This window comes from Ornithorhynchus anatinus, chromosome 2 (assembly GCF_004115215.2).
Source record: "Ornithorhynchus anatinus isolate Pmale09 chromosome 2, mOrnAna1.pri.v4, whole genome shotgun sequence".
NCBI lineage: Eukaryota > Metazoa > Chordata > Mammalia > Monotremata > Ornithorhynchidae > Ornithorhynchus > Ornithorhynchus anatinus.
In genome coordinates, this window is record NC_041729.1 from 11532840 (window position 1) to 11557396 (window position 24557).

Here is a 24557-nt window from a genome sequence, read left to right on the forward strand (position 1 = left end):
GGAGTAGAGGCCAGTGAATCTGACAAGATGGAGATCGTCGGTATCCTTGGAGACGGCAGTTTTGGTGGAATTGAGGGGGCGGAAAGCCGGATCGGAGGGGGTCTAGGAAGTGGAGGCAGCGGGTGCGGACAACCCACTCGAAGAGTTTTGAGAGGAATGTTAGGAGTGAGAGAGGGCGATAACTGGATGGAATCATGGAGGCAAGGGAGGGTCTTTTTGAAAGCAGTGGGGAAGAAGCCATTGGAAATTAAACAGTTGAAGTTGGCGGTCAGGGACAGGAGAAGGGAAGAGGGCAAGTGTGTCGATAATGTGAAGGGAAGGGTTCAGAGGCACAGCTGGAGGTGTTGGATTTGAGAGGAGGCAAAAGATCCTCTCTTGAGATACTGCTGGGAAAGATGATTGGGTCAAAGAAGGGGCAGGAAGGAGGAGGGTGGAACTGTAGAGGAGCAGGGGAGATTTTATGGGGGATCCCGCCTATTGGTTTGTTTTCTCAGTAATGTAAGTGGTCAGGCCACAAGAGGGGGGTTGGGGAAGGTATTCCTTTTCTTACCGGACATACAGATTTGATGGCATTACAGACAGCCTTTCCTTCTTTCTTTCCAATTAAACTGGTAGCAGATGACAGATTTGGAGCAGATGCTGCAAAGGAACTGGGAAAACTGCATTTTACAGCCCAGTTTGGGAAGAATCAGGGGTACAGGGGTAATAATGATAAAAATAAAAATAATGTTGGTATTTGTTAAGCGCTTACTATGTGCAGAGCACTGTTCTAAGTGCTGGGGGAGATACAGGGTAATCAGGTTGTCCCACTTGAGGCTCACAGTTAATCCCCATTTTACAGATGAGGAAACTGAGGCACAGAGAAGTTAAGTGACTTGCCCACGGTTATACAGCTGACGAGAGGCTGAGCCAGGATTCTAACCCCTGACCTCTGGCTCCCAAGCCCGGACTCTTTCCACTGAGCCACGCTGTTTCAGGTAGGGAGAGAGGCTTGAAGGATAGTGACCCTGTTAGACCAATGAAGCACTGTAGCCTACGGGAAAGAGCACGGGCCTGAGAATCAGTCCACCTGTCACTTTAACTCAATAGTATTTATTGAGCGCTTACTATGTGCAGAGCACTGTACTAAGTGCTTGGAATGCACAATTCAGCAACAGATAGAGACAATCCCTGCCCATTGACGGGCTTACCGTCTAATCCTATCTGCTGTGTGACCTGGATTAAGTTACTTAACTTCTCTGGACCTCAGTTTCCACATCTGTAAAATGGGAATTCGATACCTGTTCTCCCTCTCTCTTCACCTGTGAACCCAGTGGGAGACGGAGGCTGTGTCTGACCTGATTATCTTGTGTCTACCCTAGGGTTTAATACAGTGCTTGGCACAGGGTAAGCCCTTAAAATATACCATCATTATTATTATTATAAGGCTTGTAGTTCTGCTCTTTGAATAGCCCCCATCTTGGATGTTTCCCACTGGTCTTTTCAGCCACATTTTCATTCTTAAGTAACCTTCACTATCAGTGGCCTCATATTCAAATACAAAGGAGAGTTAGTTCCCTCTCGCACAAATTTTTATTATACAGCCGACTTTATAGAGCATGGGTACTTTAACACAACTTTTCCTAATGTGAGTGTTCTTGGAGAAACATAGCTGCTTAGGAAAAGGGGCCTTTACAATTTGCCCCTTGCCACTTCCTCATCTGTCTCTCCTCTTGCTGCTTCATACATTTTTGGTGTAAGGGATTTGAGTCAAGAGTATTGGGTGGAGTAAAAATAGAAAAATCAAGAACTGACAAGCTTCAGGAGAGCCATGATAATATTTTAACTAAGAAATTGCCTGAGAATAAATTGAACAAGCCAGGTAGGCATTTGAGTTCTAGGAATTTTTGCTGGCGAGGGAGATCAGAATAGAGATGAAAAGGGGGAATTCAACATGGCTATAGCTTTTATTTATCTCTGAGTGATAGGAAGCTTTTCGTAGAAGAATGTGGTGAGGCGAGAGAGTTCCACAGGATAACCAATTTTTTTCAAGCTGTTACATTTTAACTTTATCTTAATGCCCTTCTCCCCCTCTAGATTGTTAGGTGATGGTGGACAAGAAATGTGCCTAACAACTCTGTAGTACTGGACTCTCCCAAGTGCCTAGTACAGTGCTCTGCATACAGTCAGTACTCAATAGATTTCATTGATGATATTGGGAACAGTCCCCTCTTTAGGTGATATTTGATCAATCAGCTAATCACGGCTATTTGAACGCTCACTAGGTGGAGAGGACTGCTAAATGCTTGGGAGAGTACATTGGAGTTGTTAAACACAATCTATGGCCTCGAGGAATTTATAGTCTAGTTAGGGAAACAATAAAATACATTGCAGGTAAGAGAAGCAACAGAGTATAAGGATATGGACGTAAGCTCTGAGGGGGAGAGTACCAAAGTTTTTTGTGGGTTTCAAACAGCATGGGGATGAAGCACGGGGCCTGGGAACTGGAGGACCTCGGTTCTAATCCTCTCCCCTGATTAGACTGTAATCTAGTTAATGGGCAGGGTTTGTCTCTGTTGCTGAATTGTACGTACCCAGCACTTAGTACAGTGCTCTGCACGTAGTAAGCGCTCAATAAACACTATTGAATGAATGAATGAATAATTCTGACTCTATCATGTATCTGCTCTATGACCTTGGGTAAGTCACTTAAACTTTTTGTGCTTCGTTTCCCTCATCTGTAAAATGGAGATTGAGACTATAAACCCCATGTGGGAAATGGATTGTGTCCAACCTGATTATCTTGCATCCACCCCAGTGTTTAGTATAATGCCTGGCACATAATAAGTGCTTAACAAATACCATTTTTTTTAAAGAGGGAAATAGGCTGGGGAGATGAGATTAGTTAGGAAAGGCTACCTCGAGGAGATGCGATTTTAGTGGGGCTTCGAAGATGGGCATTGAGGTAGTGTGTTGGATATAAAGAGGAAGGTAGTGTCGATGGGTTGATATTATTTAGTTCTCTGGTAATCTGTGACACAGGACAGAAGCGGAATTGGAGGCAGCTCCTTCTGATCACTGGATAGTTGTCATCCTGGGATTGGAGAAATCCACTGGGGGAGAAGTGTCAAGTTAAAAAATAAATTGCTATAATCCCAACACCTTAAATGTGCCTGTAGCTTTACAAGGTACAGGAAGAGATCATTTTATAAGCTAATTCAGGCAAATATAAAACAAAGGACACTGGTTGAAAGTCAAGAAAAGGGCGGAGGAGGAGTTGGAGAAGAGATAAACAATACAGTTTGCCAAAGCAGCAGGTGCATTTTTTTATAACCTGAGCAGGAAAGCAAGCAAAACATTCACAGGGACAGTTTTCTTTGTGTTTTATTTTAGTAGTTCAAGGCAAAAATCCCCAAACTGCCTTTTAGTTTGAAATGCAGAGCTAAGAAAGTTGAAAATTGATTTTGCAGAGAACAGTGCTTCCACTGAGACAGTTAGTTGGGACCCATAATCCTAAAGATTAATATATTAGGACACCTTATCCCTACAGCAGAAAATGGCGAGCCTTGTTAGAAAACATGTTTGCCCATAATTCCTTATAGGACAGTTTAGCTGCCTAACACCTAATCAATCAATAATTTTCAGTGGACATTTACTCTGTGCAGGGCACAGTTCTAAGCCTCTGAGGAAGTACGATAGTGTGAGTAGACACAATCTCTGGCGTCAAAGAATTTACAGTCTAGCAGGGGAGAATAGGTGATATATACTGAGTGCTTACTGTGGGCAGAGCCCTATACTAAATGCTTGGGAGAATGCAAATCAAGAGTCCATAGCAAAGCAGACCCATTCAATCAACATTTATTAAACACCTCCTGTGAGCAGAACACTGTACTGACTGAGAGAGTACAATAGCATCAATCAATGATCTGTATTGAGTGCTCACCGTGTCTATCAACTCTGCTGTAGTGTACTCTCCCAAGTGCTTAGTACACAGTAAGTGTTCAGCACCCAGTAAGTGTTCAGCAAATACCAATGATTGGGAGAAGAGCACTTTTCTAAGCACTTGGGAAAATACAATAGAATTGGTAGAACCGATCCCCGCCCACAAGGGGCCTACAGTCCAATTCTGGCCTTCAAGGAGTTTACAGTTTAGCAGGGGAGATAGGTACTAAAATACACGTCTTGTCTTAAGCCGTCGAGTCGTTTCCGACTCACAGCGACATCACAGACACGTCTCCCAGAACGCCCCGCTCTCCATTCGCAATCCTTCTGGTAGTGGATCCATAGAGTTTTCTTGGTAAAAATGCACAAGTGGTTTACCGTTGCCATCTTCCGCACGGTAAACTCGAGTCTCCGCCCTCGACTCTCTCCCATGCCGCTGCTGCCCAGCACGGGTGAGTTTTGACTTGTAGGAGATGGCCTTCCACTCGCTAGCCACTGCCCAAGCTTGGAATGGAATGGAGAGGCCTCTGCTTGACGCTCCCTCCCATAGCTGAGACTGGTGGAGTCCTGGAAACTCTCCAGGTGCGACCCTGAGAAGGGGAAAATGCATGTAGGAGGGAGCAATAGAGAATACAGTTAGAGAATAAAGAATCAATCAGTGATATTCATTGAGCTCTTATTGTGCATGTGCAGAGCTTGGGAGAGAATGATAGCGCTGTTAGATACACTCTCTTCCCTCAAGGACACCGCATTCTAGTGGAGACAAAGTTAAAATAAATGACAGACGAGGGCGGCAACAGAATATAAGGAGATGTATGTAAGTGTGGTGGAGTTGGGATGAACATCAGAATGTTTGGGGTTACAACCCCAAGTGCATGGCTGACACAGAAGGAAGGGAGAAGAGTGTGGTGAGATGGTTGTGAGCCCTCCGAGCATGGTGTGAGTACCCAAGTGTCCACCCATTCAGAGAAATCGTCCAGACATAGACTTCAGTAAAAATCAAACAGAAATAAAATGAAAATGAGAGAAACAAGGTTTAAGTAATGTCTTCCAGATTCACTTCCTGACCCTTAGGGCCGTTGTGATTTTTCTGTCCCTATTTTGGATATAGGAATTTGTGAAACAGAGCAGTGGAGCAACAACGGAGAGTGAAAGTCAGGAAACCGTGAGGACAGGCAATGAAGCTGAAACCTATCTTGGTTTCCCCTGAAACACAGTGAATACTTGAGCAATTTGCTTAGATGTTCATCGTCATAGTAATTGGAGTATTTGTTCAGTGCTTATTGTGTGCCAGGCACTGTACTAAGCCCTGGGGTAGCTACGAGGCAATTGAGTTAGAGTGTGAGTCCCATGTGGGGCAGGGACAGTGTTCAAGTAGAAGGGCAAAGAGGATTTGGATCCCCATTTTCATCTGAGGAAAATGAAACACAAGAGAAATTAAATGATTTTCCCAGGGTCACACGGGCAATTGGCAGAGCCAGGAATAGACATCATTCATTCGTTCAATCAATCGTATTTATTGAGCATTTACTATGTTGTAGAGCACTGTACTAAGCGCTTGGAATGTAAAATTCTGCAACAGATAGAGACAATCCCTGTCCAATAATGGGCTCACATCATTAAAAGGTATGACATTACCATCTGGGAAGGATTATCAATTTTCACAAATTACCAGACCCTCCTCTCCCTCTCCCACCCACCCCTTCCCCAATCTCTCCCCGGCCAGCAGATCATTCATTCATTCATTCGTATTTATTGAGCGCTTACTATGTGCAGAAGATACAGTGCACACAGTAAATGCTTAACAAATACCAAATTATTATTATTATTATCATTTTGAGGAGTTTTCTTTTTGGGGACATGGTCCTTGCTTGAACCTGTTTCACTTTAACAGTTGGTCCAGAGAGAAAAGCCAGGTGGAATGGCCCAGGCATAATAAAATGTAGAGCTACAAGTGGGTGTGGGTCAGTGAGAGAGAGCACACCGCTCATACTTTATTTATCAGCATAATGGACACACTAGTGTTTTTTAAATATACTTTATGCCTTAGTCACATCTTAAATATATCTGCAGGATGTGAATAATTAAACAGATGTGGAAAGTATTTGGTTTGGGGTAATAAAATTGGAACCTCGAGCCTTAGCGTGGCCTCCCAGTGGGAATTTGATCAGAACCAGGATTGGAGAATTAGGTCCCTGATCTTAGCTTCCGTACGGAAGGAGCTAAAACAGCCCGCTTCACCCCAGCTCTTCCCTAGAGTTCAACATGAAATCATGTTTCAGTTGAGCAAAAGGAAGAATGAAGTTCTCAATCTCTTTGTTTGAATGCAGGAGAGCTGTTCTTCATCCTTACCCATCACTGGCCCAAAGAGGAAACTCAGACCTAAGAGGCCTCCCTCAAAGCAGAAAAGTGACTCTGTCCATGAAAGCGGCCACCAGCTTCAGCACAAACCCAGGGACCCCCTCGATCCAAGGGACCTGGAAATCAAACTGCTGCAGATGGAGTGTGAGGAGCTCAAGGGCCGACTCGAGTCGCTCAGGGTAAATACCTCCCGTACACCCCGGCCGGGTTGGTTCTCCTGTCTGAAAACACTCCGGCCAAAGGATGGCAATTTCGGTGTGGTTTTGGCGTTCTCCGGTGAGGAGCTTCTCCCCAGATATCTGCCCGACGCTCTGTGTTGCGAAGGTGCAAGAGTAGACTGACTCCTGCGGGATTATAAATCATTCAAGGTTATTAGTGAATTGTCTCTGCTGCCCCTAGAGAAGCAGTGTGGCCAAGTGGAAAGACCCAAGACCTGGGAATCAGGAGACCTGGCTTCTAATCCCAGCTCATCAACTTGTGTGACCATGGGCTAGTTACTTCGTGGTTCTGTGCCACAGTTTCCTCATCTTTAAAATGGGGATTAAATACCTATTCTCCCTCTCACTTAGAGCGGGAGCCGTGTGTGTGACCTTGGACAAGTCATTTTCCCGCTAGACCATTCTGCCCATCCATCTTCGTATCAAGCAGAAACTCCTCACCGCGAGTTTTAAGAAATATCATCTCCGGGAACCCTGTTTAATCTCTCATCTCCCGATCCTGTTTTCCCTCCCTATTGCATCATCTGTGCACTCGAGTCCATACCCCTTAAGCACTTAGGTACTCACCCCATCCCTTTATCCCTTTATGTACATATTTTTAGTCTCAGTTGGTTTTCATTACTGTAATTTAGTTTAATGTTTGTCCTCCGTGATGGACTGTAAGCTCCTTGAGGATGGGGATCATATCTACTTCACCGTTGTGCTCTCCCAATCATTTAGACCGGAGCTCCGCGCACATTTCAGGGCTCAATAAATGCCATTGACTCTCTCCAAGCATTTGGACAGAGTTCTCTATAAAAAAGAGGAAAGCACTAAAAATTCACTAACAAAATACCTGTCTTAAAATTCCCCAAATGTAACTGGCAGATGAAAGCTGACGTTTTGAAAGTTGCAGTGGGCGGTCCAACTCAGCCTCCAGTCGGCATCACACAGGTGCGGATTGAATATCCTGCCCTTTGTCTTTGGGACAGTGAATTTATAAATCCCTGAAAAGGTTCCCAAGTGCATAAAAAAAATCCCCATAGCATTAATATTAATGTCTGTCTCCCCCTCTAAACAGTAAACTTATTGTGGAAACGGAATGTGTCTATTATATTGTACTCTCCCAAGTGCTTAGTACAGTGCTCTGCACACAGTAAAACTCAATAAATACATTTGACTATCATGGGAAATAGAAAAAAACAGGCATTGTAAGCAAAATAATGTTCAATTGAAGAAAAGAACATTTCTGTGACTTGTATATTTGAACATTATGTATAAGAACATGTTTTATGTATAAAACATGGGAACTAGTCCATGAAGTGTACTTTGTTTCCTTTATTCCTCTCTCCAAATATTTTTGCTCTCTTATGCAATCACTAAAAATGGCAAAACAAAACCAAGCCTGACACTATGAAAGGACTGCCTGCTACCTTCCCCATCTGCCCTGTCAATAAGAAAAGAGGAGAGATGAGACAGAGAGGGTAGTTCTAGCTTCTTATTTTATACTCTTAATGCAGTCACTTATCCTATCCTGCCTGGATTATTGTAGCAGCCTCTCTGCTGACCTCCCAGCCTCCTGCCTCTCTCCACTCAAGTCCATACTTCACTGCCTGGATCCTTTTTCTACAAAAACATCCAAGACATGTCCCTTACTCCTCAAAAAAGTCCAGTGGTTGCCCGCCCTCCTCCGCATCATACAAAAACTCCTCACCATTGGCTTTAAAACACTATCACCTTGCCCCCTCCTTCCACACCTTGCTTTTCTCCTACTACAACCCAGCCCACACACTTCACTCCTCTAATGCTAACCTTCTCACTGTGCCTCCATCACACCTATCTCACTGTCAACCCTTCATCCACGTCCTGCCTCTGGCCCGGAACGTCCTCCGGCCTCAAATCCGACAGACACTTACTCTCCCCCCTTTAAAGCCTTACTGAAGGCACATCTCCAGAAGGCTTTCCCCGACGAGGCACCCCCTTTCCTCTTCTCCCACTTCCTTCTGCATCACCCTGACTTGCTCCTTTTGTTCTTCCCTTTCCCAGTCCCACAACACTCACATACCTTTTCGTAGCTTGTTTATTTATATTAATGTCTGTCTCCCCCACTCCATTCAATCATTATTCACGGAGTGCTTATTGTGTACAAAGCACTGTACTAAGTGCTTGGGGGAATACTATATAACAACAGACAGACACATTCCCTGCCCACAACTAGCTCACAGTCTAGAAGGGATTGACTTTCTAGATGGCAGCTATCTCTGATGGGAAGTCATTAACTGCAGTACTTCAGCCCACAGAAACTAACCAGCCAGGGCTAATCTGTTAATATGTCTCACTTTCTCTCTCCTCTCTCGCTGTCTTTTCTCTCTCCTCCCTCCCTTCTTCCCCCACCTTTTTTTTTTTAATATTGCCTCTTGTGCTAGAGGTTGAGGCAAAAGTTGCTTACCAGGCAGAAATAGACTAAATTGCCTCTGTGTGTGATGGGAAACACTCCCACTCATTGATATTGGCATAAAAATATAGATCGTTTTCCTCCAACTAGCATGGAAGCCGGCCGTGATCCATGTGTTCCTGTCCCCACCACCAGACACTTAAGAATTGATTGCTTAGGAAGATTATTTTTCTGATACAGGAAGGGCTGGTGGGTCAGAAGCCAAGTGATGTTGAGCGGTTGCTGAGACAGTCTCAGAAGGAGCTACTGTGGCTACAGAGGCAGGTAGCTTTGGTTTCCAGCCGAAGCCCCGCGTTCCTTCTGCCTGCTGACAAGGTAAGTCCCTTGACTATGCATCCATTTTTGTTTTTCCCATCCACCACCCTCATTTCAATGCCAAAAAAGGTACAAAAGGAGCAAGGAGCATTTGCAATAAGAGCATTGTCTACTGCCTGAGTGACTGGAAGGAATTCTCTTGAGGAAAAATGCCGTGCATGGGCTGGAGCAGGATTTCTCAGTCTTCCACTCAGGACTACAAAGAAGCTATGTACTAGCAGGAAAGCCCTCTCTCAGGAGGATAGGGCTCTCACTGAAGGGTGAAAAGGATTGCCTGGGAAAATTGAGAACGGTTTCTGAGAAGCAGCTCGGCCAAGTGGTTAGAGTAAGGGCGCCGGAGTCGGAAGGACCGGGGTTCTAATCCCGCCCTTCCACTCGTCTACTGTGTCGACCGTGGAGAAGTCACAACTTTTCTACGCCTCAGTTATCTCATCTGTCAAATGGGAATTAAGATTGTGAGCCCCATGAACTGTGCCCAACCTATCTTGTATCTACCCCAGTGCTTGGTAGAGTGACTGGCATATAGTAAGTGCTTAACAAATCCCATTTATCTAAAAACAGACAATCAACCAAAAAAAAAAAAAAAACGACAACCAAGCAAGCCTCAGGAAGTTGGAGGGGGGAAGAAAAAGAATGAGGAACCAGGAAACAGGAGAAGCTGAGGAAAAGAGACAGAGATGAAAACAGATAAAAATATAATCATTGATCAAACAATCAGTGGTATACGAAGGTTTACTTTATGCACAGCACTGAACTGAACAGAGAAGCAGTGTGGCTCAGGGGAAAGAGCCTAGGCTTGGGAGTCAGAGGTCGTGGGTTCAAATCCCAGTTCAGTCGCTTGTCAGCTGTGTGACTTTGGGCAAGTCACTTCACTTCTCCGTGCCTCAGTGACCTCATCTGTAAAATGAGGATGAAGACTGAGCCCCATGTGGGACAACCTGATCACCTCGTATCCTCTCCAGTGCTTAGAATAGTGCTTGCTCATAGTAAGCGCTTAAATGCCATCGTTATCATCATTATTATTAAATGCTTGGGAAAATAAATACAGTAGAGTTGGTAGAAACAATCCCCGCCCATGTAGTTGAAGGCTGAATGAATCAGAAGAATACAGACCGCGCCATCATTTATTCAGTCCCTGAAAGTGGCATAACTGAGAAGATCCTGGGAGTGAAGTTGGGGGTAAAGAGAGTGGGTGGTAATTTGGTTGAGGCATATTTCTCAGCTTTTCTGAGACTGGTAGGCAGTCGTAGACAAAGGTTGTAATTCTTGAACTAAAGAAGGGTAGAGGGACCAAATTGGGAATGTGAGTTTTCTGCCTCAGCTCCACTAGAAAGATACACGTGTTAACCTTTGATCCTGCAAGTTCACTTTTCACGAAATAAGCCTTATGTATCTATCTTACGAAGGAAGAGAGAGAAGGAACCAGATAGGCTCTATAAAAATTCCTGTGGACCCTCAACTAAATCAGGCTGCGTATGTGTGAGCTGATAATGTTACATGCCTGGATTCCGTTTTCATGCCTCATCTTCAAATAATGCTGCCTCAGAAATGGAGTTTTCCTGGTTAACCTTTCCAAATGGAAGCTTCCCTGTTTGACTTTTGTGTGGAGAGTGGGAAAACTTCAGTTCTTTGAATGGCAGTAAAGCAACTTGCTATCCAAAGCGTATTTGGTGTCTCGCTCAGGACCGCATAAACAAACAGTAAATTATTTATGACAGTGTTTAGGGTCTCAATAGTCAAGTTCATGGTAATATTGTAATGTGTGGGTTATTCCTGTCAGAAGATAAATTGTGTACATTAAGCAGTGGAGAAATTCGCTTTCGCTTTCCAAATTGAAGCAGTCTCGCATAGCTCACAAAAAAATAGAATGTGACTCCTTCCCACTTTTTGGTACGCATTCTCATCCTTCTTGAGAACGGGGGGCTTTATCTGCATCTTTGATTATTTAAAAATAGTCTTGTGCTGGAAGGGCACATCGCCGAGACTCTTCCTTCAGGTCGTCAAAATTGGGGCTAAGGTTATAAACAAGGATCCAAATCAGCTGTTCTATATTTTGGACTAATCGAGGAAGATGTGGAATTAAGACCGTAGACGAACCAGACTCCCAGTTGAGATAACGAAGATGGGGATTTAACTAGTAGCATGTATATGCGGGGCGGGGGAATCACAGCAGAAAATAGAAAAGTCAGAATCTGGAAGTTAATATTTAAAACCACCGAGGTTGAGCACCGTCGGGGCCAAGCTGAGGATTTGATCGACAGAAATCAAATGCCATGTGCTAGCCTGATTATCTTGGGGAAAAGGTTATATTAGTAATAGTGTTGTTGAAGCTCGTAGTGTATGCAAGAGCGCTGTACTAAATGCAGGGAGAGAATTCATAAGTGAGAATTAGATATGGTCCCTATCACTTGTGGGGTAGGGAGGACTAAGAATTTAAGTGAGGAGAAGGGATTGGAGACAGTCACGTCGGGAGTGATGAAATACTAAAGCGCAACACAAACCAATAGGCAAAATAGGCTCAAAGTGGCGGTGACGATGTAAGAGTCCGAGAGCGTGTGGGAGCAGCTTTCATCCCCGGCCTGGTGTGATCGGGGATCCTCGGTGGCGGGAAGGAAGGCGGCGCTTTTCACGGTGCTTTTCTCGGAGGCGACGGAGGGTTCGGAGAGCGCGGGAGAGTAGCTTTTAACCCCGGCCCAGCACACTGTGGAGCATGCGCACGCAGTGACCCACGGTGGTGGGAGAGAAGGAGGTAGTTACCCCAATCCTTTACTTAGTGACCATGGAAGAGTCTGAGAGTGTGTGGGAGCAGTTTTTATTCACTGTCTGGGAAATGGGCTTTAGTTTAGGGAAGCACTGTGGCTTAGTGACTAGAACATTGTCTGGGCGTCAGAAGGACATGGGTTCTAATCCCGGCTCTGACATGTGTCTGCTGTGTGACCTTGGACCAGTCAAGTCAGCGTGGCTTAGTGGAAAGAGCACGGGCTTGGGAGTCAGAGGTTGTGGGTTCTAATCCTGGCTCTGCCACTTGTCTGCTGTGTGACCTTGGGTAAGTCACTTCACTTCTCTGTGACTCAGTTGCCTCATCTGTAAAAATGAGGATTAAGACTGTGAGCCCCTCGTGGGGCAACCTGATTACCCTGTATCTCCTCCAACTCTTAGAACAGTGCTTGGTGCATAGTAAGCGTTTAACAAATACCGTCATTATTATTATTATTATTCTCTGTGCCTCAGTTACCTCTTCTGTAAAATGGGGACTGAGACTGTGATCCCCGTGTGGGACAGGGTTGATGTCCAACCCGATTTCCTTATATCCACCCCAGTGCTTAGTACAGTGCATAGCACGTAGTAAGTGCTTGACAAATACCATCATTATTATTTATATCAGATTGGACTTCTCTGTACGTCAGCTGCTCCACCTGTAAAAATGGAGATAAAATACCTTTTCTCCCTCCTACCTAGGCTGTAAACCCCATTTTTTATGGTATTTGTTAATATCTTACTATGTGCCAAACACCGTATGAGGCGCTAGGATAGATACAGGCTAATCGGTTTGGACACAATCCATGTGCCGTATGAAGTTCACATTCTTAATCCCCATTTTCCAGATGAGGCAACTGAGGCCCAGAGAATTTAAATTACTTGCTCAAGGTCACACAGCAGACAAGTGGCAGAACCGGAATTAGAGCCCAGATCCTTCTGATTCCCAGGCCCATGCTTTATCCACTTGGCCACGCCACTTCCCGGCTGTGGATCGGGGACTTGTGCGACCTATTTGTATCCACCCCTTTGCTCAGCACAGCTCTTGGCACATACCAGGTGGTTAACGAATGCCACAGTTATTATTGTTACCTCTGATTGTTATTCTTCTGAGGGTGTAACCCCCCACACCGAACGTTTGATTTTTGAAGATATCTGTAGAGTCACATTGCCCAGTGAAGAAGTATGGCGTTCAGTAAAGAATCTAGGGACCAGGTGATTTTTTTTTCCTCTGCATAGTTAAGGACCCGAAGACGGCCAACGATGGTTTCACTGAATACACGTGTGTATATCACGTAGTCAATTAACCTTAAATAGGATCTCTTATTGTTCCATCAGGGTATATCTGGGCGTGAGTTTATTCCTCATAGACTCTAGATTAGTCATGACTTTAAATAACAGTTAAGGGGATTTTTTAACCCGGTTAGCGAAAGCGTGCATAAAGGGGGTGTGTGGGATGTGTGTATGTGTGTTTTCCCTGTTGTCTTCTCCCCCAGTCCTTCCCAGTTGCTAGGCAGCTAATGCCCGGATGATGATAGCCTGAAGTTTGGGGGGGCGAAAGAAGGTTTCAGAGGTGCAGTTTGTGTTTTCTACTCTAAAGGGGTGGAGGGGAAGGAAGAGGAGAAAGAGGCAGGGAGAGGAGGAGGAGAAAAGCATCTTGGGATGGTCCAGGTAATCTCTCTTAATACCCGGCTGCATTTGAGTTTCTCAGCTTTCCATTGGGCAGAGGGCGCGGAGGGAGGTGGGGGGAGTGGGGAATAAATAAGCCCCCGACAGCTCCATTTCCAGTTGATTGGCTCATCCCGGGAGGCCACGGGGGACCGTTGGAGGAGGTCCTGTGATCGCCCTACGTGAAAGTAAAATCGTTTCATCCCCAAAGCCCCCCTGCGGCCTCCGGGCTAGAGGCCCTCTGCGTCTTCGCCCGTGCTTCTGCCAGCCGGTCCCCAGCCCGCCGGCCGGACTGGCACCAGGTGAAAGGGAAAGGGGGGATAAAAGGGGGAAAGCCATCTTTGTGTGTGTGTGTGTTTGTGGACGTGTGATTGTGTGGTTGTAGGTTGAAACGCCGCCTTTTCATAGGCTCTGGCAACTGCTGCATGGCTGATGATGCTCTCGCTCGCCCTCCCTCCCTCTCTCTGGCTTTGGCCCTGCCTGCTTGCAGACAACTAATGAATCATTTTGAGCAGAACCCGAGCAGGGCAGACTCCCAATGCCGCTGTGGCTGCCTTCTCTCTCTCTCTCCCAGGTTGTAATTTGACCCAGTAGACTGCAGTCGTTTCAGCACCGAGCATCCCGAACAGCGGAATCGCTTGGCTTCCAAGGTACGCTGAGATTTTATTTCATTTGGTTTTTTCCCCTTTTCCCCCCAGTCCCCCCTTCAGAACAACCGCCCCGTTTTCCAGCGTGCCTAGCGCGGAAAAGCTCCTTTTGGAGACGGCGCTAGTGGAGCCGGAACTCTTCTCCCAGCCGGGCAAACTTTATTATGCGGTCCTTCAGTCCGCCGTCCTTCAGGATTTTGGTCCAAGTGGCGATTCCAAGCCGGAGGGGAGGGATGAGAGAGAGAGAGTGGGATGCGGGAGAGCAGTAGGTGAAGGGAATCAACCTTGCTAGATTATTCCCCGTCCCCTTTCTCCCTCCCCGCGATGGATGTCGTTCTCCATCCACCTCGATGGTTGCATGGGTGACGGGACGGTGTCGGACGGCGTTGACGATGCTCAGCTTTTAGTGGTGATTGTGGTTATGCTGTGTGTGTGTGTTCCTTCCCTTTTTCCAGAAGGACTCCTCTAGGTAAAGTTAGTCACCATACTGGATCACGTTTTCCACCGTGGTGTGGGAAAACGATGCCAAAGATCATTCCGGAGATCAACCTTTCTGCGCCCTAGTCTACCCGGCACACAGTAATTACTCCTTCGGGGTCCAAAATAGTACCGCTGGTTGGTACAGTCTGATTCATAGCTCATTTTGACTTAGCGAGGGAGCGAGCAGAAGGCTTCCACAGGCAGAATATGCCTCGCATACTTAAGACCCCAAGTTGAATGATTAATGTGCGGAGGCAGGTATTCCCCAATAGTGTGTGTGTGTGTGTGTGTGTGTAATAGCCAGGAAAACTAGTCTGTGACCACCTCCCGCTAGTCCATTTCACTGGGAGATACAAACCCCAAGGGGGAACCCCAGCCTTTATCTAACCAAAGTTGTATTTTGGTTCTGAGTTCGCCAAGGTTCCGGCTGCACGTCCTCACAGAAAGTCATTTCTTCCTGGCATAAGCTCATTAAAATCACTTCATTGTATTTGAATGAAAGATTTAAAAATATCCAGAAAAAGGTCTTCTCCTAAACTGGTAATTCCCCCACCCTGGAAAAATACATACCATCCATGCTTGTGGCTTGGAGAGCTAAGGTAGGTGATTTAGTAGATGGCATGGATAGAAAAGCAAGCTTGAGTGAGTTGTTTATTGCTGTGTCTTTGTGCTCACGGCATTTAGATGTGAAAAATAGTAGTCAGGTCTCATAATGATTAAATATAGGCAACAAACATGCCAGGGGATCATTCATTTCAAAAATGTCTCCATCATGGCTCCAGGTAAATGAATGGGGAAAGCAAAATGCCTTTCCACCTTCCCGCCTCCCCCCCCGCCCCCAACCAAACACACACAAAAATTATAAGTACAAATAATTTCCTACCCTGGGGGAAGAAAGCACCTTAAGGGACCAACACAAAAGCTCTGAGCAAGCAATGCAAGGAAAAAGCGAGACCATGTAAAATGGAAATTTAGATTTTTAAACAGTGCTGGATAAGATCTCTTTGTATTCCCCAGGGATTTTCACTTTTACTTCCATTACCTGGAAAATTATTTATTATTATCATCAGTTAAGTGCTGGCGGCATATAAAGACGTATTTGATGTTGGAGGGGGTGGGTGGAGTGGAGAAGGCATTTTAAACTATTCTCTTCCTCAGGCTAAAAACAAAAAAATAAAAAAATGTGATGTTGAAGTGCTTACTGTGAGCCAAGTACTATGCTGAGCACTGAGATAGATACGGTGCATGCAGATCTGGATGACTTGGTTCCACAGATTATAGAAGAGGGAAGAGCAACCAGCTACCGATAGAGGTACTCCTGACTTTTGATCTTAGCCATACGAGCTGACTTCCATTTACATTGATGAAAGCGTTTCACGAGACATAAATAGAAGATGTGCCAGGTTGATTAAATGAGACCTTCCCCTTCCTTACCTTCTGCCAGATTTTCCCTTCCACTCTTCAACCTCCGGCTCAGAGCTCATTACGGACTGAAAGTGATATTGACCCGTGCTCTCGCTGAATCCCCAATTCGATGCAAGGTTTTCCTTCTTTTTTGTTTTACCTGGCCCAAGCTGGGCTGCGCTTAGTTCATTTATATGTCATGGTGGCGTGGAGGAAGACAAACTAGCCTACAGTGGAGGTTTTCTTGACACAAAACAGTAATTTGAAATTGAGGGCCTGGCCACATGGTGGTCCCTTGGAGCCAGAGGGAAATATTTTTGGGAAGTGACTGGCACGTAATGTTTTAAAACCACAAAATGGCAATTTGTATCTATAAATAGTTGTCAGACCCTGCCACTGTCTAAAGAAACAACAAATCATTTACCTACAGAGATCTTAATTGAAAAAGAGATTGGTTTATATCTTGTTTTCTTTTGTTCTGTTTTGTTTTGCTGTCCGTCTCCCCTGTTTAGACTGTGAGCCCGTTATTGAGGAGGGATTGTCTCTGTTGCCGAATTGTACATTCCAAGCGCTTAGTTCAGTGCTGTGCACATAGTAAGCGCTCAATAAATACAATTGAATGATGAATGGTTGTGAAGATGTGGTGTTGGTTGCACAGAATGTCCATTATGCATGTGTATTTTCTTTTTATATCCACACAGACAACCCCCCCCACTTCCCCCTACACATACACACGCACACGACCCCCCCCCCCCCACAGTTAAGCAGTGAATAAAAGGTGACTGCCACTGGTCAATTTTACTTCTGCTGTTTGGTGTCACTCCTTGAGAAATGGGCAACAGGTCTGTTTCTCAACAAATTATACCGCCCCTCTCCCAGCAAATAAGTTTTGCTCAACTGTGTCTCCTGTGGGCCGGTAGAGAACCAAGTCTACTCACGAGATGGTTGATCAGTGATTGTGAACTGGTGAGGAGGGGCTAACTCGCTGATCTCCCCTTGGGCATGGGAATCGCATAAGATCTGGGTTCTAATCCCCAGGTCCATCGCTTTCCCTGCCGTGTGACTTGGGGCCGTCACTTAGCTTTTTGGATCCTCAGCTTCCTCGTATGTAAAATGGGGAGACAATATCCGTTCTCCCTCCTAATTTGACTGCGAGCCCTGTGTGAGACGGGGATTGTGTCTGATCTGCTTATATTGTGTCTAGCCCAGCACTTAGTACAGTGCTTGGCACATATTAAGTGCTATACGAATACCAGAGTTGTTATAATTGTTAGTGATGAAGTGATTTGCCAAAGGTCACCTAGGCGTTGGCAGATGAATGCTATTTGGGACTGTAGATTTCAGCTGTGTTTCTGTGATTCCTCTATCGCTACACTATGGTGATCAAAATATCCATTTTGTGTCAGGAGGTTGTGAGGATTAATTGGATCATGTCTGAAAAGGGCTTTGGGCTACTCTGGGGAAGGTCCTTTATAAATACAAGGAATTACTATTACTCCTTGAGTGTTTAAAAATGAAACTCACTAATTACAGAGCAGTCGCTATGGTGATATACAGAACTGATGAAAAACAAGTGTGAGAAAAAGGTTAATGGCCTTTTTTTTTTAAAAAAAAAGCTTGACTTCCTTCAGCGAAGCTAGTTTTTTGTCCTAAGTTTTCTTTTACAGGTCAGTGTTCAGAAACTGCCAGAAGGGGGATTTTACAGTAGTGTCTTTCTGGTTCTACTGTCAATTCCTCCTAGAGTGTTCATAAACCTTTTTGTCAGAGAAATTTCTCTCATATACCTGACATTTTGATAAGTTGTTTATTTTTGTTTACATTGTATTATTTCACTTTGAATTCCTAATGATTAATCATTCAGATTTATTGAGTGCTTACTATGTGCAGAGCACTGTGTTAAGCGCTTGGGAGAGTACAATATAACTATAGCAGAGAACCGGCATGGCTTAGTGGAAAGAACCCGGGCTTGGGAGGCAGAGGTCGTGGGTTCTAATCCCAGCTCTGCCACTTGTCTTCAGTGTGACTTTGGGCAAGTCGCTTCACTTCTCTGTGCCTCAGTTACTTCATCTGTGAAATAGAGATTAAGACCGTGAGCCCCACATAGGACAACCTGACAACCTTGTATCTATCCCAGTGCTTAGAACAATGCTTGGCATCTAGTAAGCGCTTAACAAACGCCATCATCATTATTAGTATTGGTAGCCACGTTTCCTGCCCACAGTGAGCTCGCAGTCTAGAGGTCAGTCTATAATGCTGACCTAAGTTTAAGATGACATCATCACTAGTGCTCCTTCTACTCCTAATATATTGATATCTTAGTACAGTGCTCTGCACACAGTAAGCGCTCAATAAATACGATTGAATGGATGAATGAATATCTAAATCTTTGAATACGAACGATGCAGTCATCATTTGCATTCAGCGATAAGAAACTGATGATGAAATTTACCCTCAAATGTAGATGTGGCTAACGAGACTGATAGGCAACCAATAGTCCAGACCACAGTGTGTGTGTGTGTACACACCCACACCCACACACACTGTCCCCATTTGTGTTGCTCTGTTTGCAAAGTTTGGGGCTCTCTTTGTTTTTGCCTTTAGAAATGTCTGCTCAAAAAGGACCTCTCCGTCTCCGATCGCCATAAGTAAGTTTGTTAGCCTGTAAGCTTCTGGAGGGCAGGGATCACATCTACCAACTGTTTTGCAGTCTCCTAAGTGCATAGAACAGTGTCCTGCACAAAGTAAGTGCTCGAAAGATACCATTAATTGATTGATTGCAGTAGGTCAGCCTGCTCCTCCTGGTACGGTTGTCTCTCAGCATTCACGTGTGTTGTCGCCCTGTGCTGTCGAGTCGCGTCCGATACCTAGCGCCGCCAAAGACACATCTTTCCCATGGACCCGTAGAGTTTTCTTGGTAAAAATACGGAAGTGGTTTACCACTGCTTCCTTCCGCACGGAAAACGAGTCCCTGCCCTTGACTCTCTCCCATGCCGCTGTTGCCCAACACAGGTGAGTTTTGATGTAGGAGAATGCCTTCCACTCACTAGCAACTGCCCAAGCTAGGAATGGAATGGATATGCCTCTGCTTGACTCTCCTTCCTGTAGTCATGACTGGTAGAGTCCTGGAAACTCTACAGGTGCAACCCTGAGTGGGGCTGCCTTATTTGAGAGTGCATGTAACTGCCTGTATGTATGTAACATACATGCAACTCAACATGCAACATGCAACTCAACTCAACTCAACAACATGTAACTCAACATGAGCAAGACTGAGCTCCTCATCTTCCCTCCCAAAGCCGGTCCTCTCCCAGACTTCTCTATCACCGTGGATGGCACGACCATCCTTCCCGTCTCTCAGGCCCGCAATCTCGGTGTCATCCTTGACTCGTCCCTCTCGTTTACCCCACACATCCTATCCGTTACCAAGACCTGCCGGTTTCACCTCTACGATATCGCCAAGATCCGCCCTTTCCTCTCCACCCAAACGGCTACCTTACTATTACGGGCTCTCGTTATATCCCGGCTAGACTACTGTGTCAGCCTTCTCTCTGACCTCCCTTCCTCCTCTCTCGCCCCGCTCCGGTCTATTCTTCACTCCGCTGCCCGGCTCATCTTCCTGCAGAAACGATCTGGGCATGTCACTCCCCTTCTTAAACAACTCCAGTGGTTGCCTATCGACCTCCGCTCCAAACAAAAACTCCTCACTCTAGGCTTCAAGGCTCTCCATCACCTTGCCCCTTCCTACCTCTCCTCCCTCCTCTCTTTCTACCGCCCACCCCGCACGCTCCGCTTCTCCGCCGCCCACCTCCTCGCCGTCCCTCGGTCTCGCCTATCCCGCCGTCGACCCCTGGGTCACGTCCTCCCGCGGTCCCGGAATGCCCTCCCTCCTCACCTCCGCCAAACTGATTCTCTTTCCCTCTTCAAAACCCTACTTAAAAATCACCTCCTCCAAGAGGCGTTCCCAGACTGAGCTCCTCTTCTCCCTCTACTCCCTCTGCCATCCCCCCTTTACCTCTCCGCAGCTAAAGCCTCATTTTCCCCTTTTCCCTCTGCTCCTCCACCTCTCCCTTCCCATCCCCACAGCACTGTACTCGTCCGCTCGACTGTATGTATTTTCGTTATCCTATTTATTTTGTTAATGAATTGTACATCGCCTCAATTCTATTTAGTTGCCATTGTTTTTACGAGATGTTCTTCCCCTTGACGCTGTTTATTGCCATTGTTCTTGTCTGTCCGTCTCCCCCGATTAGACTGTAAGCCCGTCAAACGGCAGGGACTGTCTCTATCTGTTGCCGACTTGTTCATCCCAAGCGCTTAGTACAGTGCTCTGCACATAGTAAGCGCTCAATAAATACTATTGAATGAATGAATGCATTCTCAAAGTGCTTTTTCTGACTCTATTTTCAATTTGGGTATCCTAGGTCATCCGTTTTCCTCATGGGTAGCATTTAGCAAAACTGTGAAGTCGTGCATGAGTTGACTTTGTTGCGGAATTTGGCAGCTTATGGTGCCACCTGCACATCTGAAGTTGATCATCCCCTTGATTCTATTTATTGCTATTGTTCTTGTCTGTCCGTCTCCCCCGATTACACTGTGAGCCCGTCAAAGGGCAGGGACTGTCTCTATCTGTTACCGATTTGTACATTCCAAGTGCTTAGTACAGTGCTCTGCACATAGTAAGCGCTCAATAAATGCTATTGAATGAATGAGTGAATTAATATGGAATTTGATGGTCAAAGCTACATCATAGAGGCAGAGAATCTCTTCCCCAAACAGGGACAGGCACATTATGACACTGGTGGGCAGCATAGTGCTCTAGATGGGGAAAGTGGTGTCTATGATATGATCGGGTCACAGGCCAAATAGCAGTTTGGGCAGCTGTTCACTGCTGTGGACCTTCAGATTGATGTAAAACTCAAAACCATGTGATCTCCCCACTCTATGCGATGACCCAGATTTGGTTAAAAACCAACTGGGCTACTGTTAATAGCGGGGTGGTCAATCTGCAGTAATCACCATTTTCATAATTGGCCCTGATTTATCTAAAGTTGCACTTTAAAGAATTTCTTACATATTACTGCAAAGATCACAGCACAGTCAGGAAAAGGAGAGTTACGATTGGTCCGTTCTCTAAAGACTTGCTGTTTTTTTGTTCTTAAGAGGAAATGCTAGGGCTGGTTCCTGGAGGTACGTGATTCTCTGACCACTCTGTGGAACAGAGAAAGGGTTAGTGGGGTGAGCTATAGGCAGGTAAGTTCCCAGTTCCCAGGTCGATTGAGGCATATTTTTGGAAAGAATAGAGAAAGAAAGTTCAAGAATATGACCTCAGGTGTAACCTGTGCTGGTCAGCAGTGGTTCCATTTCTGTATTTTTACCAAGAAAACTCTATGGATCCACTACCAGAACGATTGCGGATGGAGGTGGGGCGTTCCCGCGGAGATGTGTCCATGGAGTAGCTATGGGTCGGAAATGACTCGATGGCATAAGGCAAAACAAGAAACAGCTAGAAAAAGCACCACGGCCTAGCCGAAGGAGCACAATCCCAGCTCTGCCTCTTGCCAGCTGTGTGACTTGAGTGAGTCACTTAACTTTCCTGTGCCTCAATTTCCTCATCTGTAAAATAGAGTTTAAATTCCTATTTGCCCTTCTACTTAAACTGTGAGTCCCATGTAGGGCAGGGACTATGTCCGACCTGATTATCGTGTAACTATCCCAGTGTTTCGTACAGTTCTCGGCACATAGGGTTTAACAAATACCACAATTATTATTATGATTATTATTAGGTTTTATTAGCAGGTGGGAAATGTAGCCTATCAGTTGCGACATTGTTTCCATGAAGACTTTCTGTTAAATTTAATATGTGAATATGATTATTTGGTACTTTTGGACTGGAAGGGGGAGAGGTCGTGCCGGAAATGAAGTTTTGGATCGGCTTTCACAGTTTTCATTGCCAAAGCAGGAGCATTCTGGCTCTCTCTCTAGTCTGGGAATTTCCAGCAGAAACTATGTGGGCTCCTCTTCCTTTTTCTGTTTTGAAAGTGGTATTTCAAGTGGGATTTGAAGATTGTTTTCCTCTGATATTAGGCTCTGGCAAAGGTAACAGAGCCAAAACCAGCATGAACGCTGGGATGATAATATTTAGAATCGGATGTTTTCGTTGGTTGATCAGAGTTGGTCCTAACCAGGGTGTTATCAATTGTTGTTGTTAACTTTTTGTTTCCTACTGTGAGTACTACATCCCCTTTGTTCTTAAATTCTCTCCAAAATCGTGGAGCTAGATTATCACCTCAGCTAGGCTGAGAAAATAAGGGAAAGGTTTTCAAGAGAGCCAAGACACTGACCGTTAAACCCGTGTTGGAACTTTAAAATAGCTCTGGGTCTCGGTGCTTTTGCTACCTTGAAGTTTTGCATGAAGTCATTCACCTACTCAGGTGGAAAATGGAGCCCCAGGGTTAGATAAGTTCTTTTTCAGGGTTCCACATACAATCCCAAACCTAGCACCCCCCCCCCCAGACACACACACACTTCCACCTCATCTCACAGTCTACGAGGCCGTTTGGTCCTGCCGAGACGGAGAGTTATACTAAGCCCATCTCTGATGGGTGACTGATCTGTGCCTTTCATTGACCTAGCCGGCTCTGTCTTTTGCTCATATTGCTCTTCTATTGATTCGCCTGACGGTCTGGAAGGCAGAACTTATTTTTTTCCCAGTTGCAATGGTGCTCTGAACCACTGTAGAGGAAGCAAAAGAAAGAAAAACCTGAAACAATATTTCAGAGGCATCACGGGGCACTCCTGCAATTGATTTTTTCATTAACCGGTGGATGCATATGAAACAGCATTCCCCAGAATACGCCAGAGGACCTTTAGATTTAAATGTCACGGTCGGTCCACGGCAGGCAACAGGGCCAACAAACAACTGCTGGAGGAACTTGGATCCCTCCCTTTTCATCTGAAATGGCTCTAGTCCTATGGTAAGCAGATTTTGAGGGAAAAAAAAATTAGTGTTCATATTGAATAGTTTTTAATGGAAAATCCCCCTACTGGATTTTTTTAAAAGAGGGATCCTAGTGTCCTGAAGCAGCAAGGCATGACCTAGAAGAAAAGCCACGGGCCTGGGAGTCAGTCAATTGAATTTGAGTGTTTACTGTGTGCAGAGCACTGTATTAAGTGCTTGGGAAAATATAATATAACAGAGTTGGTAGGCATGTTCCCTGCTCAAAAGAAGCTTACCATCTAGAGGAGGCGGTGGACATTAATATAAATAAATTATGGAAATGTACGTAAGTGCTGTGGGGCTGAGGGTGGGGTAAGTAAGGGGTATGAATCCAAGTACAGAGGTGACACGGGAGGAGTTGGGAGAAGAGGAAATGAGTGCTTAGTGGGGGAAGGCCTCGTGGAGAAAACGTGCTTTAAAATCAGGTTTTGAAGGTTAGTGGAACGATCGCCTTTCAGATATGCGTGCTCTGCACTTAGTGAGCCCTCAGTAAATAGCACTGATTGATGAAGGGCGAGGGAGTTGCACACCAGAGGCAGAATGTGGGCGAAGGGTACAGTAATAGGTTGACATTAGAGGAGTGAAGTGTGGTCTGGGTTGTAGGGAAGAGGGTGAGGTGGGAGGGGGCAAAGCGATTGAATGCTTTAAAGCCGACGGTAAGAGGTCTGTATGTGATGCGGAGGTGGATGGCCAACCACTGGAGGTTCTTGAGGAGTGGGGAAATATGGATTGAACGTTTTTTGCAGAAAAATGATGTGGGCAGCAGAGTAAGGTATGGATTCATTCACTCATTCAGTCGTATTTATTGAGCGCTTATTGTGCGGAGAGCACTGTACTAAGTGCTCGGAATGTACAGTTGAAATGAGGAGAGACAGAAGGCAGGAAGATCAGCAAGATGGCTGAGGCAGAATTCAAGGCAGGATAGGATAAGTGCTTGATTGTACTTTCCAAGCGCTTAGTACATGTCTCTGCACACAGTAAGTGCTCAATAAATATGATTGAATAAATGAATGAATAAATGAGTGGTTCAGCATGGTAACCATTTGTATGGAGACAAAAGGTTGGATTTCAGCGACGTGAAGTGGGACCGACAGGATTTGCTATTTATGAAGCGTTCACTGTGTGCAAAGCACTGTACTAAGAATCAGAGTCTGGATTCTAATTCCAACTTCACCACTTGAGTGCTGTTTAACCTTGGGCAAGTCACTTCACTTTTCTGTGCCCCGATTTCCTCATCTGTAAAATTATTCTTATTGTTATTATGAGAAGCAGCATGGCATAGTGGAGAGAGCACAAGCCTGGGAGTCAGAAGTTCATGGGTTCTAATCCTGGCTCCGTCACTTTGCCGTATGACT

At 45.4% G+C, this 24557-nt stretch overlaps 1 protein-coding gene across 13 annotated transcripts in view; it reads left to right on the forward strand.

The window, feature by feature from the left end:
• Positions 1–24557, forward strand: part of RIMBP2 (RIMS binding protein 2) — a 358745-nt gene that overhangs the window by 25149 nt on the left and 309039 nt on the right. For 10 of the 13 annotated variants that reach the window (XM_039910269.1, XM_029057608.2, XM_039910266.1 and 7 more), the window contains exons 3-4: positions 6252–6461; positions 9115–9249. In XM_039910269.1, coding sequence (XP_039766203.1) covers positions 6252–6461; positions 9115–9249 — 345 coding nt within the window. Of the gene's footprint in view, positions 1–6251; positions 6462–9114; positions 9250–14257; positions 14325–24557 lie in introns of those variants that run through there. The other 3 variants (XM_029057616.2, XM_029057619.1, XM_039910272.1) reach the window with 2 other exon arrangements.